The 17,068-nt window shown below is 36.6% G+C and overlaps 1 protein-coding gene across 1 annotated transcript in view; it reads right to left on the reverse strand.

Moving 5' to 3' along the window:
* LOC123252443 (sodium-dependent phosphate transport protein 2B-like) overlaps positions 1 to 17,068 on the reverse strand; it is an 81,393-nt gene that overhangs the window by 31,859 nt on the left and 32,466 nt on the right. The window contains exons 2-4 of the mRNA XM_044681753.1: positions 5,500 to 5,659; positions 3,410 to 3,553; positions 2,403 to 2,514 (exon numbers count right to left, since the gene is read on the reverse strand). Of these exons, the coding sequence (XP_044537688.1) occupies positions 2,403 to 2,514; positions 3,410 to 3,553; positions 5,500 to 5,659 (416 nt within the window). The remainder of the gene's footprint in view (positions 1 to 2,402; positions 2,515 to 3,409; positions 3,554 to 5,499; positions 5,660 to 17,068) is intronic.

The following is a 17,068-nucleotide window of genomic DNA, read 5'->3' on the forward strand; positions in this document are numbered from 1 at the left end:
TATATATCCCGAAACATATACATATTTTGTATATGTATATGCAGCTCTCTTTGTGGTGGCAAAGAACTAGAAATCAAAAGGATGTGCATCAATTGGAGACTGGCTAGACAAATTATGGCATATGATTGTGATAGAAACAACTATGCCCTAAGAAACAATGAGTATATAATTTTTTTTAAAACTTGGAATCACCTACATGAGATAATGAAGTGTAAAATGAATAGAATCAAGAAAATGTTATATATAGCAACATTTAATATTTGAAGAATAATTGTGAATGTTCACCTCCAGAGAATGAATAGAGAAGTGGAAATACAAAAGAATAATATATATATATATATATATTCAGATGATGCCTTATATGGTGTAGGGAAGACATGGGATACCTGGGAATAAATTCTATTAATTTTAAAAATCCCATCTATGTGTTATAAAAGTAATTTGCTAGGACTCATGTAATTATTTTTTCAAATTATTTATATAGTTTTAAAATTAATTATTTTTAAAATGTTTGGTAGAATTCACATCTAACCCCATCTGGTCATCAGGTTTGTTTGTTTGTTTTTCTTGAAGAAGCTTATTTATAGTTTATCCAATTTTCTTTTCTTAGATAAGATTATTTAAGTATTCTATTTCATCTTCCTTTAATATAAGCAATTTATATTTTTATAAATGATCATTCATTACCCTTAGGTTGTCAGTTTTATTAGCATATAATTGGACAAAATGACTCCTAATAATTGTTTTAATTTTTAAGTTAATTTTTTTGTTGATCTCTTCTTTTTCTTATATCACCATAGTATCCCATGTTTCCCTTCCCAGTAGCTCGTCAAGAGCCCTAAGTATTTTTTTGGAGAGGGAAAAAATAAACATAACCAATCAATTTGTTGAGAAAGTCCCAAAACATGTGCAAAGTATAAAAATTGTGGACCCTTCCACCTTTACCAAAGAGTAGGAAAGGTTGTCTTCTCATATCTCTTCCTTTAAGTCCTTCTTGATATTTATAATTTTGGACCATATGGAGATTTTTTTTCCATAACCATGGCTTCCTTTGGATATATGCCTAGTAATAGAGTCTCTGGTTCAAAAATATGGACACTTAAGTCAGTTTATTTGCATAATTCTAAAAAGTCCTCTAAAATGTTTAAACAATTTCATTACTGTATCAACAATGCATTGTATTAGTTTGCCTATCTTCCCATAATCCCTCCAACAATGACTGTTGCAATTTTTTGTTATTTTTGTCCATTTTTAAAATTTTAAATTAAAATTTATTTTTAACATTGTCATATTCAGACTCTGTGATTTTTTATAGAACAATAGTATTCCATCAGTATCATATACCACAACTACTCCTCAACTGATGGGTATTCCCTTAATTTCCAATTCTTTGCCAAAGAAAATAGCCACTCTAAATAGATCATTTTACTTCTATTTTACTCTCTTTGGGATACAGACTTTGTAGTTGTATTGCTAGATTAAAGAGTATCAACAGTTTTTATAATCCTTTGAACACAGTTACAAATTGTTATCCAGAATAGACGAACCCACTGATAACTCTACCAACAATGCCCTATCAATCATCCTTGCTTTTCCATATCCCTTCTAGCTTTGATGTAGCCCCAAGTAGTGAGAATGAACCCCAGATTTATCTTGGTAGGATATATGAAAGGTTGGTCATTTTTACCAATTTTAAAATTTGGTTGTGTATCTTGAGTATCAAATCCAACTGAGAGGAATTTGATGTAAAGATGTTGTTTTTTCTCATTCAACCACGTGCCTTCTTTTCTAGTATGCATTAAGGTTGTCTGTGAAGGAGTTTTTCAGCTTCAAAAAATCAAAGTTTTCTGTTTTATCTTTTGTAATTGCCTCTATTTCTTCTATGCTTAAAAATATGCCTCTGGGGCACCTATGTAGCACAATAAGTAGAAAAACTAGACTTAAAATTTTTAATAGTCTGGTTTGCTATGAACTTAATTGGAGTTAGTAAAACCTGAAGACCACCTGTTTAGAAAAAAAATTGCTGGTGATATTCCCTTCACAAAGAAGACACATTCCCTTACTCATAATCACCCCTCTCCATTGTGACTTGTTACCTATTTCCAGATCATTTCCCTAAAATATGCATTTTCTTTTTAAAACTAGAGCATTATGTAAACGGGAATGTATCAAAAATAAAGTCACTGCCAACTAATAATTATCTCTGACTAAGCTGAATTATTTAAAATGTTCAATGTATGGGCTTATTCCACAATCTACACTGCAATATAACAAGACCATTGGAAAAGCCAGGGAGGTATCTCTAGAGATGAGTGAAAATCCTCAACTTTGTTAATCAGAGATAGTTACTGCAGTTCTAGAGAAAACAATGACTAGTAAACAAGTGAGGCAAAACTTCCTACCTTCCAAATTCATCCCTGTCTCCAGCATACACGAGAGCCACCAATGTACTGGTGATTGTAGTCCCAATATTGGATCCCATTATCATAGGAATTGCTGCCTGTACTGTCAAAACTGTCAAAGGAAAAAGGTAAATGAAGAGGGAAAATGGTAGAAATTCACAGGAAGAACACTTCAACTCTCTTCCTAAAACCAAGTGCCCAGAACTATAACTAGAGCAAAGAAACTGGGGCTTTTGCCAAAACAAGAAAACTAGAGATCACTGGCAGCAATGTCGAAGAGTGAGGACAATGTTGGCTGTGGTAACATTCTAGTCCTACAATTACCTCTTCCCCCTTCAGAGACTTACAAAACTCTGTCTTCCATGGAAGTGCTTCATCCTCTTCTCTCCTCCACAGCCACACTCTAGGGAAGCTCAGCTCCTGTCCCTACATCTGTCCCTTGCACTAGATGCCAAACTGACATATATCCACCAAAAAAGGGGGTGTGGAACCTAGTCCTGGGATCTGGAGAGATCTGGTTTAATTTAAGTTCATTTGAAAAACAAAGCAGTGATACAAAAGGATCTGGTCTGAATTATCTTTAATAGAAAAAGAAATCCACTCACACTGTACCTACATCAAAGACACTTATTCATACTCAGCTGAGTTAAATATCAGACAGGGAAAATGGAAAGAAGTACTTTACATTGAGCTCCGTTCTTCCAAAGATCTTCCAAAGCAATAAGTATTAAAGATTTCAGCTAAGAATGTGCAACCCATTTCTGCTAATGAGAGCTTAATTTTCTAACTCTACTACAAGAATAGGGAGGGTAGATGGACATCAGAAAAAGATGAACAGTCTGACAGAAGGATGAAAAAGCAAGTAGATAAGCTTAAAGGCCAGGGCACATTGCAAATGATTATATGATTGTAAAATTTGAATGAAACTCTTTGAATGTATACAGGCTTGCCTAATTAACATGGCTCTATGTATGTGTGCTTATTCTTATTTCACAGGACTGACTCACCTGAAGATGACACCATGCTGACGATGATGGATGCAGATATGCTGGAACTCTGCATCAAAACAGTCACCAGCACACTCACCATCAAGGCAGCCACAGGGTTGTAAAGTATTGAACCGTCAAAGAAAAGTAGTCCAGTCAATTTTCCTAAAAAGGTAAAGACATTTTAAAAAATGATATTATGGTGGTTGGCTGAGACTGCTAGGCTACACATCAAAGGCTAAAGGCCAATGTGTGGAATGAGGATTGAGAGAGGACAGTCACTTAACGGCCCGGGCAGTCACCATGGCAGAGGGCAATGAGGGTTGAATTTGGTTTTAGGAAGCCATGAGTTCAGATTCTGCCTCTGTTTCCCTCTATTAGCATAGGTTAGGCACTTTGCTTTTCTACACAAATTTTAAAGTGCCACAAAATGCCAGCCATTGTCATCTTTGACCCTGAATGTCACTTTCTCTCACTCCAGTTTAACATCTCTCCTGCTTTAGAACTAATTCACATGCTGTTCCCCTCATACATAGCTTACTTATTCCTGTTCCTTAGAAGAATTACTATAGCCTATAAGGGCTTCTTCTCTCTCTTTCACCCTCCTTCCCAAAGAATCTCTGAGTTGGAGGGTAGGGGTACTCTCTATCTCTTATTAAGCATCTCTATTGTCTGATTGGCCCCAAGGCAGCTGGAAGGTGCAATGCATAGAAAACTGGGCCTTGAATCAAGAAGTCATCAGATAAACTATAGCCTCAGAGACACTTATTTCCTATGTGACCCTTGACAAGTCATTTAACCATTTTCAGTCTCAGTTTCCTGTATTGTAAAATGAACCTAACTCACAGGGCTATTGTATGAAGTGAAAATATTTAATTGCTGAGCACAGAGCCTGGTACATAATAAATGATATATAAATACTTATTTCCTTCCCCCATTTCATTTACTTAAAGTATATATATTTGTAGTATAACAAAGACCTTAAATGCTTTTCATCTACTTGTTATGTTATCTCAACAAAATTCCGAAGTTCCTTTCTAAAGATAAAAATGGGTCTTCCATTTCCTTTCTATGACTCCATCCCTGCTCCAGAGCTTAGTCATATTAATGGCAATGCATTATTAGTTTGCTGAGTGGAAGCATGAAGGGCAGGGTTCATACAAAGGAAATGGAGTGAAGCATGAAGTCAATTATCCCAATAGTTGGAATAAAAAACAAATGACCATATAATCATGATACTAATTAAAGTCAAAAAAAGAAATGAAAAGATACTAGACCAGGTTGGAGATGAAATACACACACACACACACACACACACACACACACACACACACACACACAGTGACCTACCCCAGGATCTCTACCTACAAAAATAGATTGTTTTAAGATACACCTGGAAGAATTTATAGAAAAAATATAAAGAATAGCGTGATGGGGAAGTCCCAAATGGCAGACCTATTTGGACAAAATGATTCCAATGCTCATCTTCATTTTTTGGCATAAATCCAGTGTTTTATTTTTCTTACAGAAATTCACTCCTGTTGCCAACACAACACAAAACATACACAATTGCACGTTTCCTAGATTTCAGTCTATAAAAAGGGAGATTATTTTTCAGATATCAATAGAGGGATTGAGATGCAGATTCTCACCACAAAATTTTAGTCTGATATATATATATATCAAGAGAGATAAAGCAGAGAGGCAGAGACAGAGACAGAAAGAAACAGACAGACAGAGAGATAGGTAGATATGGAGAGACATAGACAATGCGACTAAAAAGAGAGAGAACAAGATATAAAACATAATCCCTAAACTTTTCTCACTTCCAGAGACTAGAGTTGAAGTAAAGTGGTTTGGGTGATAGGTTGGGGGGGGGGTGGAGAAAATGGTGAAAAATTTGAATCAAGAAGCATCCAAATCAAAATATCTCTTGAGTGGATAAAAAAGTAAGACTCCTGAGAGTATAGTTTAAAAGAAGGAAGATTAATTAGGTTGAGAATGCTTGTTGATTGACTATGAGCTAAATTGAAATCAATTTGAAAGCAAAAAAAAAAAAAAAAAAAAGCCACCCACTAACCTTTGACCCTTCCTGAAATTGTTTTTCATACCTCCAAGCAGCTGGAAGGAACTGCCGAGAATATCCAAGGAGCAGCCAAAAAAGAAGAAAAATACCAGGAGGAAAATCACTTTTATGATGACTCGGAAGAAAATACAAATTATTTTCTTTATGAACTTAGTCTCTGAAAAAAATAATAGATGCAAAAGGAACTTTTATGAAAAATAACACTCATTCCTAATAAAACATTTAAAAGCATAGGTACAAATTGATTTTTTCTTTATATTAATAAGAAGTATACATTTTAAACCAGCAGTAAACAATATTTGTAATTGGAAGGTTTCCTCATAAGACAGAGTGTAAAACAAGAGGATGCCCTTTATCACCAATGTTATTTAATTTCATACTAGAAATGCCAGGAATAGTAATAAGAAGAAAAAGAAATTGAAATATCAGAATGAGCAAAGAGATAACAAAACTATTTCTTTTTGAAGATGATATGATAATTAATTATATATATGAGAGAGAGAGAGAATCCTAGAGGTTCACTACAGGATATAAAATATTGCTAATGATATTGTGCAATGGCATACTAAGAGATAACCCATTTAAATAAGCCACAGATAGAATAAAATATCTTCCAAAACAAATCCAGAGAGCATATGAACATAATTATAAAACACTTTATATAAATGAAGTCAGATTTAAATAATTGGAAAAATATTCATTGTTCATGGGAGAGCAAAGCCAATATAATCAAAATGACAATTCTACCTAAATCAATCTACTTATTCAATGCCAGCCCAATTAAAGTACAAAAATTATTTTTTGAACTAAAAAAATACCAACATCTATTTGGAAAAAACTAAAGGTCAAGAATATCAAAGAAGACTTTTAGCATTTTCAACCACAGATGGTAAAGGAAGCCAGAAAACTACTTGGAAGGAGATTACAGGAGTCCTTTTGCTGTCTCTGGGTGCAAGACTCTTGTTGCATTGCCCACATGGAAAATCAGGTCTCAATCTCGGGGCATTGCAGAGTGAGGAGGAGTACCAGCATATATCAGTACTTACAGCCACAAGGGAGCAGAAGTCTCTGGAAACAGATCCAACTGGGAAAAGAGTGCTTGGATTTACTCACAGACCAGAGAATAGGTAGGGAGAGTATTAAACAGACATATCCTTAGTATCATTCTGCCTTGGAAGAACTTAAAGCAGATAGATCCCCAGTGCCAGCTCTGAAAAGAGCTGCATAAAGAACCTAAAGCTTATAACAGTGCCCTCCCTTCAGCACAGTGACAAACTCCAACTTTAACAGTTTTTTAAACTAAAAGAAAAGGAAAAGGCAGGAAATTGAGCAAACGACAAAAAAAGAAACCACATAGACAGTTATTTTGGTGATGGTGCACTCAAACTCAGAACACAATGAAATCAATCTTGCTGTATCCAAGCATCCAAGAAAAATAGAAATTGCTCTCAGTCCCAAAAAGAATTAATGGAGGAGCTCAATAAGGATTTCAAAAAATCAAGAGAGGCATAAGAGAAATTTAGAAAATAAATGAGAGTGATGTATGTAAATCATGAAAAAAGAGTCAATAGCCTGGTAAAGGAGGCACAAAAAATAATACTGAAGAAATGAATATCTTAAAAACCAGAATGGGCCTATTGGTAGAAGAGCCAAAGAGATACAAAGAAGAGAAGAACTTTTTGAAAAGCAGAATTGGACAAATGGGAAAAGATGTTTAAAAATGCACTGTAAAGAAAACCTTCTTGAAAGACAGAATTGGCCCTTTGGAAAAAGGGGTACAAAAACTCACAGAGGAAAAGAACTGTATTATAAGTAGAATCGTCCAAATGGAAAAGGATGTACAAAAGCTCAATCAGGAAAACAATGTCTTAAAAACTAGAATTACACAAATGGAAGCTAATGACTCCACAAGACATGAAGAAGTAATCAAACTAAGTCAAAAGAATGAAAAAAATAGAAGAAAATGTGAAATATCTCATGGGGAAAACAACTGACCTGGAAAATAAATTCAGGAGAGATGATTTAAGAATTATGGGACTTCCTGAAAGTAAAAAAAAGATCTTAGACATTATCTTTCAAGAAATCATCACGGAAAACTACCCTGATATTCTAGCACCAAAGAACAAAATAGTTATTGAAAGAATTCACCAGTCACCTCCTCAAAGAGATCCCAAAAGGATAACTCCCAGGAATATTATAGCCAAATTCCAAAACCTTCAGGTCAAGGAGAAAATATTACAAATAGCCAAAAAGTAATAATTTAAATATCATAGAACCACAGTCAGGAAAACACAAGACTTAGCAACTTCTATATTAAAGAATCAGAGGGACTGGAACATGATATTCCAGAGGGCAAAAGTGATAGGATTTCAACCAAGAATCATTTACCCAGAAATACTGAATACAATATTTCATGGGTAAAAATGAAATAGAGTATTTTCAGATATTCCTGATGAAAAAACCAGAGCTGAATGGAAAATTTGACTCTCAAATACAAGGCTCAAGGGAGTTATGAAAAAGAGATCAGGAAAGAGAAATCAAAAGATACTCAATGAGGTTAAACTGTGTACTACTAAATGGGAAGATGATTCTTGTGATGCCAAATAATTTTGTCATTATTAGGGTAGTTAGAAAGAGTATACATCGACATAGGGTAAGTGTGTGAGTTGAATATGATGGAACAATATAAAAAAATTTAAATTAAATTAAGGCATGGGAAAGAAGAACGCATCAGGAGGAAGAAGGGGAAAATAGAATGAGGTAACTTATCTCACATAAAAGAGCATGAAAGAGTGTTTTTAGTGGAGGGGAAGATGGGAGAGATGGGGAAGAGAGCATATGAACTTTATTCTCAAGGTAATTGTCTCAATAAAGGAAGAACATACACAATCAGTTAGGTATATAAAGCTATCTTACCCTACAGAAAATTAGGAGAGGAAAGGGATAAGAAAAGGGGGGTGGAGATGATTGGGAAAAGGCATAGTGGTGAAGGTGAAGGTCAGAAACTAAATGGGTAAATAGGATGGAAAGTAATACAAAGTAACCATAATGGTGCAAACATTTTTTACAAATGTCTCTAATAAAAACCTCATTTATCAAATACATAGAGAAATGAGTTTAATATATAAGAATACAAGTCATTCTCCAGTTGATAAATCATCAAAAGATATGAACAGGCAGATCTCAGACAAAGTTATTAAAGTGTTCTCTAGTGTTATAAACAAAAAAGGGCCTAGGGAGATATAGATATACAGTGATGTGAATGTATCTATCTGTATTCTCCCTAGTTGCAGATGATGGAGGAACACCAACCCCAATCACCCTTGATAGTTGTTATAATTTCCCCTTTTCTCTAACAGTTGCCCAGGGAGGACCCAGAAAGGTTAGATGGATGGGTAACCCTTTCAGGTCCAACCTGGGGTTGAGTAAATTAATATAGGGCTTTTGATTTGCCTTGGATCACGTTTGATATCTGACTGCGTTGACTCCCTTCACAAGGATCGTGATATAAAGACCACTCAGGAAGGTACTTGTTAAACTCTATCTATATAATCAGAGAAAGGATAAATGGACAAGGATTGGGGATTAGAGACCCTATCAATCTAATATCTATAACTAGTTGACAATCAGGACTGGAGGTTATTGGTCTAGTAGAAGCTGGAGCTTTATTCTCCACTACACCTCTGGCCTAGCCTGGCCACAGCCAAGCCAGAGAACAGGGATTGCTGTTGAAACAGCTGTGTTGGTGATCTTATTCTCTCAGCTTTCTCACTATCAGTATCTGGTGATGCACTAGCTCTCACAGTCTTCAGGAACTATTCAGATTCTTCCTAGCCTCTTCTTCATAGACTTCCCTGACTCCCTTCACCACCCAGAGACTTAGAGACCTAAAGAGTGTCATATTCAAACTCTGGGAGCTGAAAGTCTCACCTTGATTGACAGGTGAAGACAGTTGGACATCAGAATGTTCCCAGAGGCCATGAGGACAGGAGGAAAGGCAGTTGGGCAAAGAAGGTAAAAATACCCTGGGCAGCCCCTGACAAGGACCCTTTGGACCCCTTTGGCTTGGGGGGCCTGTTGGCTTTGCTTTGGCTGAGCTTTACCTAAACTCTTGCCTTGGACATTTGATCTTGAACATTGATTGAACTGTGGGTTAGACCATGTATCCTCTGATTCTCTCTGAATTCCTAGATATTAGGCACCTAAACCATCTCTAGATATTTAGGTATCCGGGGCCCGGCGGGGATCCAGGAAGTGGGTAGGAGAAGAAGAAGAGGGTGGTAAGGGTGGAATTTCCTGAAGGCTGTAGGACTGGCAAACAACTAGCAGTAAGAAGCTGAGAGAAACTATCATCAATATTTGCATCATCCAAACAGTTTGCTTACTCTGGTTTGGTTGTGGCCAGGCTAAGCCAGAGGAGGTGAAGAACAAGCCAGCATTACTGAACAGCCTACAGTCCTGAGGGATTATTGTTATAGATTTAGTGATAGGGTCACCTATTCCCCAAACCATTCCTGATCATTCCTTTCCCTTGTAGATAAAAGTTATTAAGTACCTTCCTGGAGTAGTTATTTCATCACCACTCTGGAGAAGGAGCAACGCAGTCAGATGAACATTATCCACGGCTGATAGAACCCAATATCAATAATCAATCAACCCCAGGTGGGACCTGAAAGGGTTACCCATCCATTGACCTTTAGGGATCCTGCCTGGGCATTGTTATAAAGAAGGCAGTTATTATAACATCCAGATGGGTGGCAGGACTCAGGTGTCCCTGCACCAGCCATTGGGGAATCAAACCAAAGCTTCCTCAGATTAATATCTCAGATTACTACTAATAATAGCCAGTCTAATAGTGGTAGTATCTAGATTACCCTTTTTATTTTATAACAAGAGCTAGAAAGACCCAGAGACCTAAAGACCTAAAGAGCTCAAAGACCCAAGACCTAAAGACCCCTTCCACGTGGCTGTCAGGGTTATTTATACTACCAGGCCAACCAACGCTTGCCCCTGGATCACAGCACCTGGGAACATTCCATGTTTTCCAACTGCCTTCCCTGTCATTGGCATTCATCATTTCTCAGGATATGAATATAACACTAGTCATTCAAAAAATACTCTAACTCACTATTTAGAAAAATACAAATTAAAGCAACTTTGAGGTATCATCCCACACCAGATTGGTTATTACGACAGAAGAGAAAAATGACAAAGTGGAAGTGGATATGAGAAAGCTTGGACACAAATACATTGTTGGGGAGTTGTGAACTGATTCAATTATTCAGGAGAGCAATTTGGACCCAAGCCCAAAGAGCTAAAAAAATAGTAAATATCCTTTGACTGAGTAACGCCATTATTAGGTTTGTATCTCTAAGAGATTTTTTAAGGGAGAGTAGGAAGTACTTATGTGCATAAAAATTTATAAAGTTACCCTTTTTAGAGAATCAAAGATTTGGAAAGTGAGGAGATACTCATCAATTGGGGAATCATTGAATAAGTTATGGTATATGAATGTAATTGAATACAATTTTGCTGTAAGAAATAACAAGTAGGAAAAGCTCAGAAAAATGTGGAAAGACTTACATGAACTGGAACAATGAAATAAGCAAAACCAGGAGATCTTTGCATACAGTGACCAGAATATTTTACAGTGAATACTGTGAATAATAGCTATACTCAGCAATACAATGATCCAAAACTAGTCAAAAGAATTCATGATTAAAAAGTGCCATTTACTTCCAGAGGAAAATAACTATCTCAATCCAGACCAAAGTAAAGTATTTTCAATTTCTTAATTTTTTATTAGAATATTCTTCCACAAAAGGATTAAATGGAAAAAATCTTTTACATGGTGGCACATGCAAAATCTATATGAGATTACTTACCATCTCAAGGCATTGGGAGGTAGGGGAAAGCGGTGGAGGAAGAGGAAGAGAATTCAAGACTCAGTGTTTTTTTAATATTGGAAATTGTTTCTATCATTACATGTAAAAAAAGTTAAAATTTAATACCTAAAAAATCAAAGGAAATATTGAAAAAAATGTTAAGGAAGGAGGTTTAGAAATATCAGATTTCAAACTATATAATAGTTTTATAATACAAGCAGTAATTATAAAAACTATCTGGTATTGGCTAAAAAATAGAAAACTAGTTCAGTGTAATAAAATAGACATACGTCAAAATGTTGTTAAAGATTATAGTAATCTTGTGTTTGGCAATGGTAAAGTTCTAAGTTTTTGGAATAACAATTTACTATTTGGTAAAAATTATTGGGAAAACTAGAAATTCAGTGTGGCAGGAACTAGACATTGATCAATATCTTATATCACTCACCAAGATAAGATCAAAATGGATACATGATCTAGGTCTAAAAGGAGATGTTATAAACAAATTAGAAGAACAGGGAACATATTACTGAATAAATGATTGATAACATTATGAAATATTGAAATGGCTAATTTTTAATACATTAAAATGAAAAGTTTTGTACAAATAAAATGAATATAGTCAAGATTAGAAGGAAAGCAATGTTTAGAAAAAATTTAAATGGATTTTTCTCATATATGAAATATATAGAGAACTTAGTGAAATAAATAAGAATATGAGCAGACTTTTTTGAATAAAGAAAGCATATATATGTATATATATATATATATAACACTATGAAAAATGCTCTAAATCATTCTTGATTAGAAAAATGCACATCAAAACAGTCCTGAGACATCATCTCACAGCTATCAGACTGAATAAAATCATAAAAGGGCAAAACGACAAGTGTTGGAGGGGATGTTGAAAAAAGAGGGATGCATATATTTCTGGTGGAACTGTGAAGCAATACAATCATTTTGGAAAATAATCTGGAATTATGCTTAAAGCATTGCAAAACTGTATATACCTTTTGACTCAATAACACCACTAAGAGTTTATTTCATGAGGTGAAGAAGGAAAAAGGAAATGAACATATAAGTTCTTGAATATTTATAGAAACTCTTTTTGTGGTAGCAGAGAACTGGAAACTGAAGAGATATCCATCAGTTGGGGAATAGCAGAATAAGTCGTGGTATGTGATTATAATGGAATACTATTGTGCCATAAAAAAATGATGAACAAGATGATCATAAAAAACCATAGCAAGATTTATATGAAGTGATTTAAAGTGAAGTGAAGATAATCAAGGGAACATTGTACACAGTAACGATACATGTGATGATCAACTATTGACCCATGAATAAAAGGATATCCACAGTCCTGGAAGGAACAGAGTACTAATGAAGATAGAAACATACCATTCTTCACTTTATTTCTTCAATGAATGTTTCTCTAGTGTAAACAATATGTGTCCTGTTTCACAACATGATGAACAGGTAAATACATACTACATGAAAATATATGTACAACCTACATCCTATTATTTGCTTTCTTGGGGAAGGGTGGGAAGAAAAAGGGGAAAAAAAGAATGCTTACTTTTTTAAACCCTTATCTTCCATCTTAGAATCAATTCTATGTACTGGTTCTAAGGCAGAAGAATAGAAAGGGCTTGGCAATGGGAGTTGAAGGACTTGCCCAGGGTCACACAGCTAGGAAGTGTCTGAGGCCAGAGTTGAACCCAGGATGTCCCATCTCCAGGCCTGGCTTTCTATCCAGTGAGCCACCTAGCTGTCCCTGAGACATAGATTTTGAATATAACTAATATGAGAGAAAAGAACAGACGTGCCTTTCTTTAAGAGCTAAAAAAAACAGAACCAAAAAAACAAAAAAATAATGTTTTTCCCCATGAAAGAAGAGTTGTTGGTCCAATGGTTGAGGCAAGAATTATTGCTAAAAGAACTGTTTTTTTTTAAATCATGGGTCTTGAACTAAAAGAATATGGCAAAATTCACTTTTCTATAAAAGCCTAGGATTTCAACTGAAATTCTTTCAGAAGATTCATGTCCATGTGCCAAATGGGACTGGTTCTGGCTGGAAGAAACCTTATAACCAACAATAGGGTAAATGATAAACTCTATGAATCCAGAGATGGTGTGATTAAAAGAGACTAGTAGGGGGATATGTCTAGTGAGAATGACCCAATGATATCACCAGAAGACTGTTACAGCCATTGAAGCCTTGGAGTTATGACTTACGCTGAATATACGTATTCCTCATCTGTGTCCTCTCTTCCTATTCATAGTAGATTTACTTAAGGGAGAATAAACATCAGATTTATGAAAAAAAACTAATATGAGAATTTGTTTCTCTTGGAGAAGCCTATTGATTATAATTTATTATATATTTATAACAAATCATATATAATGTATTATTGTTATGTTACATATATGATTTAAAAAAATGTTAATGGTAACTCCAAAAAGAAACAAAGAGGAAGAGAAGTATTTATTAAATACATACTATGGGCCATACTTTGTGCTAAGCACTTAAAAAAAATATTGTTTTAATTATTGCATTCTTGTGTGTGTAGTGTGCTCACATGCGTGTACACACACACACAGTTGATGTGGCATTTTGTGTAATTTCATCTTTTTCTAGCCAAGAGAAGGCAAACTGGAGTTGTCTGCTTTTGTGCTACATTTTTTTTAAAACCTACATTTTTTAAAAAAACCTTTACCTTCCTTCTTAGAATCATTCCTATGTATTGGTTCCAAGGCAGAAAAGTAGTAAGGGCTAGGCAATGAGCATTAAGTGACTTGCCCAGGATCACACAGCTAGGAAGTGTCTGAGGCCATATTTGAACCTAGGACCTCCCATCTCTACATCTGGCTCTCAATCCACTAAGCTGCCCAGCTGCCCTCAGCAGCTACATTTTAAGATGTATACTGTTTACTTGAAGTAGTCCCCAAAATCTGACCCCCTCAAAAAATACATCCTCGTTTGTGGAGAAGGTTTGGCACCAAAGACACTGTGGTCTGGAGGGAAGAGAAATGGAGCCATGAGCATGTCAAGGCTTCTTAGCTGAACTGTTGGCTTGCTAAGTGAGTAGACAATAGTAGCAACCACCTCTAGGCAAAAAAGTCCTGAGAGAATGACTATCCAAAGCACTTAGAACTTTTAGAAGGACATTATGGATTACCGCTGAATATTGGGTTTCATGATAAAAATGGCCATTTGCAAAGAATCATTCAACTCCCAAATATTATTAAGGGGATCTTTGGTCCCATGACTTATAAGTTCCCAATCCATGGAGATTCAGAGCACCTGCCTCATATCTCGCTGGCTCTTAGACTCCAAACTGAATTGCCACTTTCACCCAATAGTCCTCCCTCTTTCTACTTTTCTGCCTTCCACTACTGTCCCTAAGAAATACTTGCTTAACAAAAGCCCTGTCGCTATTCCCCTTCAGCAACCATGTGAGATGATCATTCATTCTTTTAAAAGAATATATGAAGGAGGCAGCTGGGTAGCTCAGTGGATTGAGAGTCAGGCCTAGAGACAGGAGGTCCTAGGTTCAAATCCTGCCTCAGACACTTCCCAACTGTGTGACCCTGGGCAAGTCACTTGACCCCCATTGTCCACCCTTACCACTCTTCCACCTATGAGCCAATACACAGAAGTTAAGGGTTTAAAAAATTATTTAAAAAAAAAAATAGAGAGACTTCTGGTTAAGATGGCGGCAGAGTAAGGAGCAGCTGCTCGATCTCTCCTGACCGAAGCATACAGGACTCCTCAAAGGGAAATAAAAACAAGTCCAGAAGAACGAAGGAACCCCACAACAGGGTCCAGCATTGAAGGTACGCAGAATTGGGGCATTTCCACGCTATAAAGGGGTGAAACAGCTCTCACTAAAACGCGAGGAAGAAGCCCCTACCCCTACCCCCACATCGCACACCTCCCACAATGCCAACACACAAGCGTGAAAACAGGACTGGAGCAACCAGATAATCACTGGCAGCCCTGGGGCTTGTACCTGTGTGCTGCAAGACGAGGGACCCCAGGTGGCTGGGGGCACGCACAGACTTTCCCCAAGCGTCCACGTGGGAGAAGGCACCACCTCCAGCTGGGACAAAGGCCTCTAAAACATGGCCTTTCCCAAGCACTGAAGGCATTACCTCAGGTGCTAATAAAGATCTCCAGCCCACGGACTTTCACTACCTTCTACAGGGGTGAAGGCAGTGCCCTAAGAGCATCTGCGCAGGCAAAGGCAGTGCCCTAGGCTGGAATAACTATCTCCTGCCCAGGCTTGGACCTCCAGTGAGGACCTGGGGCGGACCCAGTGCAGCTGTGGAAGCAGCCCCAAAGACTGCTGAAGGAGCCTCGGGCAGAGGGGCAGACCAGGAACTACCAGGAGGCCTGACCCTGAGGACAAGGAGACCCGGGAGCCCCCGGGAGCTTGCAAGGCGAAGGCAGACCCTGAGTGAAAAGGGGCGGGGCTAAAAATGGCCAGCAATAAGGAAGTCCAGAAGAAAAAGACTATCAAGAAACTCTGGAACATTGGACAACTTCTACACAGAGAAAATCCAGACAACAGAGGAGGGAAAACAGAAATCCAAACCTCCCCAAAAAAAGCTGGTCACAAGCTATGGAAGAGTTTAAAAATGAAATGCTGAGGAAGATGGAAGAAATCTGGCAAGAAAATAACAGTTTAAAAGGCAGAATTTCGCAATTGGAAAGTGAGACAAGTCAACTGAAGACCAAAAATGACCAGATTGAAAAGGAAAACCAAAAAATTATAGCCGAAAACCAAAACATTAAAGCCAAAAACCAAAACATTAAAGCCGAACACCAGTCCTTAAAGGCTAGAATCGAACATTTAGAAACCAATGATCTCTCAAGACAACAAGAACAAATAAAACAAAGTCAAAAGACTGATAAAATAGAAGGAAACATGAAATATCTCAATGAGAGAGTGACAGACCAAGAAAACCGGTCTAGAAGAGACAACTTGAGAATCATTGGTCTTCCAGAAAAGGCAGAAATTAATAGAAACTTGGACTCCATACTTAAAGAAATTATTCAGCAAAATTGCCCTGAAGTTCTACAAGAGGGCAATGTAGACATTGAAAGGATCCATAGATCACCCTCTACACTGGCCCCAGAAAAGACAACACCCAGAAATATAATAGCGAAATTGAAGAGCTTTCAAGTTAAAGAAAAAATCTTATAAGAAGCCAGAAAGAGACAATTCAAATATCAAGGAGCACCAATAAGGATCACACAGGATCTGGCAGCCTCAACGCTAAAAGACCGCAAGGCTTGGAATACAATATTCAGAAAGGCAAGAAAGCTGGGCCTTCAGCCACAAATCAACTACCCAGCGAAACTAACCATATACTTTCAGGGGAAAGTATGGGCATTCAACAAAATTGAAGAATTCCAAGTTTTTGCACAAAAGAGACTGGGACTAAATGGAAAGTTTGACACTCAACCACAAATATCAAGAGAAAGATGAAAAGGTAAATAAGAAACAGAGGGAAAAGAAAGAAAACTCATAGTCTTTTAAGCTTGACTCTTTAAGGGCATAAATAAGATCTAATTATCTGTATTACTAGGTGGAGAAATGCTATGAATAATTCTCTGTAGTGAACTCTATACACTATTATAATATTCACTATTATAGCAACCAGAAGAATAATTCATAGGGAGAGGACAGGATACTAAAT

This window comes from Gracilinanus agilis, chromosome 6 (genome assembly GCF_016433145.1).
Source record: "Gracilinanus agilis isolate LMUSP501 chromosome 6, AgileGrace, whole genome shotgun sequence".
NCBI lineage: Eukaryota > Metazoa > Chordata > Mammalia > Didelphimorphia > Didelphidae > Gracilinanus > Gracilinanus agilis.